This window comes from Dendroctonus ponderosae, unplaced genomic scaffold (assembly GCF_020466585.1).
Source record: "Dendroctonus ponderosae isolate FM_Combo_2020 unplaced genomic scaffold, Dpon_F_20191213v2 Dpon_F_20191213_4, whole genome shotgun sequence".
Lineage (NCBI taxonomy): Eukaryota > Metazoa > Arthropoda > Insecta > Coleoptera > Curculionidae > Dendroctonus > Dendroctonus ponderosae.
The window spans coordinates 5,344,969-5,347,421 of NW_026018611.1; the positions used below are offsets into that span (position 1 = coordinate 5,344,969).

Genomic DNA, 2,453 nt, shown 5'->3' on the forward strand with positions numbered 1-2,453 from the left:
AATCACACATTTGTCAACATGCATTTGATAATTGCCATAAAATTCAATGGAATAATTCCACAATTTTAACTAAAGAACAATCCACAAAAAAACGTGAAAGCGCACTAATTTTACTAAATCAAAATAATTGTGTTGCTTCATGTTCATTTAATTTAAGTCATACATGGTCACCTATGCTAAATCTTGAAGAGGACCAGAGAAACATACACCCAAATTAAATTTACACCAAAATTATTAATTATCATTACCTTCATTAATTTAAACAATGAGATTAAGTCAAAGTCACATAACTGACAATTTGCACAGACGAATTATCAGAGCGAATTTTCATATATTGTATTATCCTACCATTGTTACACAATTTATTAACACACTCTTTTTTAGGTTCATTTAGGTTCTTTTGATAACGATAGCAGAAAATAGCTATCGAAACGTCAAGGTAATTTTTCAAATTAATTTCTTTACTAATTGGAATTTTCTCTTACAGCTTGAGCCTAAGTGTGTCGCAGGATACCCTCTAGGTGATAGTTCTTGATTACTTTTTGATAAAAAATTCGTTCTTATTGCGAAATAGGAGCGCTATTTACAATCAGCAATCTGTAATAAAAGACGTGAGGAAATTCTGTCTTTTTTGAAGACAAAAATTTTTGAGGCGAAATACCCAAAAAGAAGTTTGTAAAAAAATAAACAAATATTTAAGGTTTTTATAAGTGTATACAGGAAGAAAGACGCAATCTAGGTGAAAATTTACAAAGCGCGAATAATCGATTTGTTTCGGATATGTGCGAAGATTCCAATGTTGTATGATGATGAATGATGTATTCCAATGAACGCATAAAAAATCTTAACACCTCAATTCTCGAGGTTTCTGGAGTGAACAAACTGCTTGTTTTTCTATACCAAATTCTCTGAACCTCGTTATGAAAAAAAAAAACGAAATCGGCGACCGCAAAAAAAATTGTAATTTTCGACAAGCTTCCTACTTTTATAAAATAATAATGTCTAAAGAGTGTGGTGTCATTGATTTTCCAGTTTTCGTAAAAGCTTTTTGCTCAGCGTACGGAATAATGAAAAGGAGGATTCAGACAACTCAAGCATCTTTTTTACGTTTAAAAAAAGGCGCCACTCGTCAAATCACTGTAAACTAAAACAAGCCATCAAGAAGTATGTTGTCTCTCACGTTAAGTTGTTTAAGGGCCGGAACAGTCATTATAAGCTTAACGTAACAGGAAAAGAATCTCTCATACTTTAGATGTGAAAACAATGCGAAACGTATCGCATTATTTCCCCTATCGAATTTAATATCAGTTTTGGCTATCCACGATCGGATACCTGTAGGACTTTGCCAAAATCAAGTCTGTAAATTGAAAACGTGCACAAAATGCAAATAACGATCAAAAACACCGAGAAACCCAAAGCCTGTCGGTACAAAACACAACTGATAAAAACGGCGGATGTTTTTCGCGGCGGCTTTGCCGCAATTCACGTTTACGGAAACGCTAGCATAATCCTCAAACCCACCAAAACCCACTCAATATAGAAACAATCCTACAACATCACTCTCAAAGCTGAAGCTAACAGCTGATTAATCTACTATTCCAAATTTACACTAGACTAATATATCCTGGATCAAAACCTGTCGGCAATTCCTCAATACGACTTGCCCTCAAAGTTGGGGCTGAGGCCAGTCTGGGACTTCCAGGGGTCCGCGATTTGGGCAAGGGGAGCCGTGGCCCCAATGGGGGGCGGAGACGCTCCAGGCTGACCAGCCGACTCGCTCACAATACTTGCGTGCATTATTGTTTTAGCCGCAGTGGCCTGGAAAATCGGGAAATTAACCTGGAATTGTACACCAAAAAAAATCGATGGCCAGTACCTGGTGATGATCAACTTCCAGTAGCTCTTCCAGGTCTTTGTCGTTGGGCGAGTTGGCGGAATCGGGCGTTCCAGTCAGGCCATCTCTTCCGTTTTCCAACGAGCCATTTTCCACATGATCCTCATTTTCTTCGTCGATGTGGTTCACTGCTTTACTGTCCTGGAAAGAGGGCAAATTTCCATTTTTGAATGCGGTTTTTCCACAATAATCAAGAGGACAACTTCAAACTACCGATGTCTTATTGGGTTTTTTTGCCCCGACTTCTCTCTGATTCTTATTTACAATTCGTTTCAAATTCTGCGCAGTGTTTTCTTTGGAAAACAGCCCAAACCCGATAAATTTGATTTGTAAATGTAAATTTTTATACCATATTTACTTACACTGGGTTTTTCACATGCACTAATAACAAAGTTGCAATTCGATCTTCAACTGTTAATATCTTATAAAATTTTCGAAATTTTTTAGGCCTCTATATACCCTTAAACCCAGATAGCACAAAATATTACATACATATTTAGGAAATATTTATATGTTTGCTAAATATTTCAGATCAAAAGCAAATATTTCTTAAATATTA

The 2,453-nt window shown here is 36.2% G+C and overlaps 1 protein-coding gene across 3 annotated transcripts in view; it reads right to left on the reverse strand.

Moving 5' to 3' along the window:
* Positions 1-657: 657 nt before the first annotated feature.
* LOC109544081 (heterogeneous nuclear ribonucleoprotein C-like 3) overlaps positions 658-2,453 on the reverse strand; it is a 115,305-nt gene continuing 113,509 nt past the window's right edge. For all 3 annotated transcript variants that reach the window (XM_019914114.2, XM_019914117.2, XM_019914115.2), the window contains 2 exons: positions 1,877-2,035; positions 658-1,818 (listed from right to left, as the gene is read on the reverse strand). In XM_019914114.2, coding sequence (XP_019769673.2) covers positions 1,651-1,818; positions 1,877-2,035 — 327 coding nt within the window. In that variant the 3' untranslated portion in view covers positions 658-1,650. The remainder of the gene's footprint in view (positions 1,819-1,876; positions 2,036-2,453) is intronic.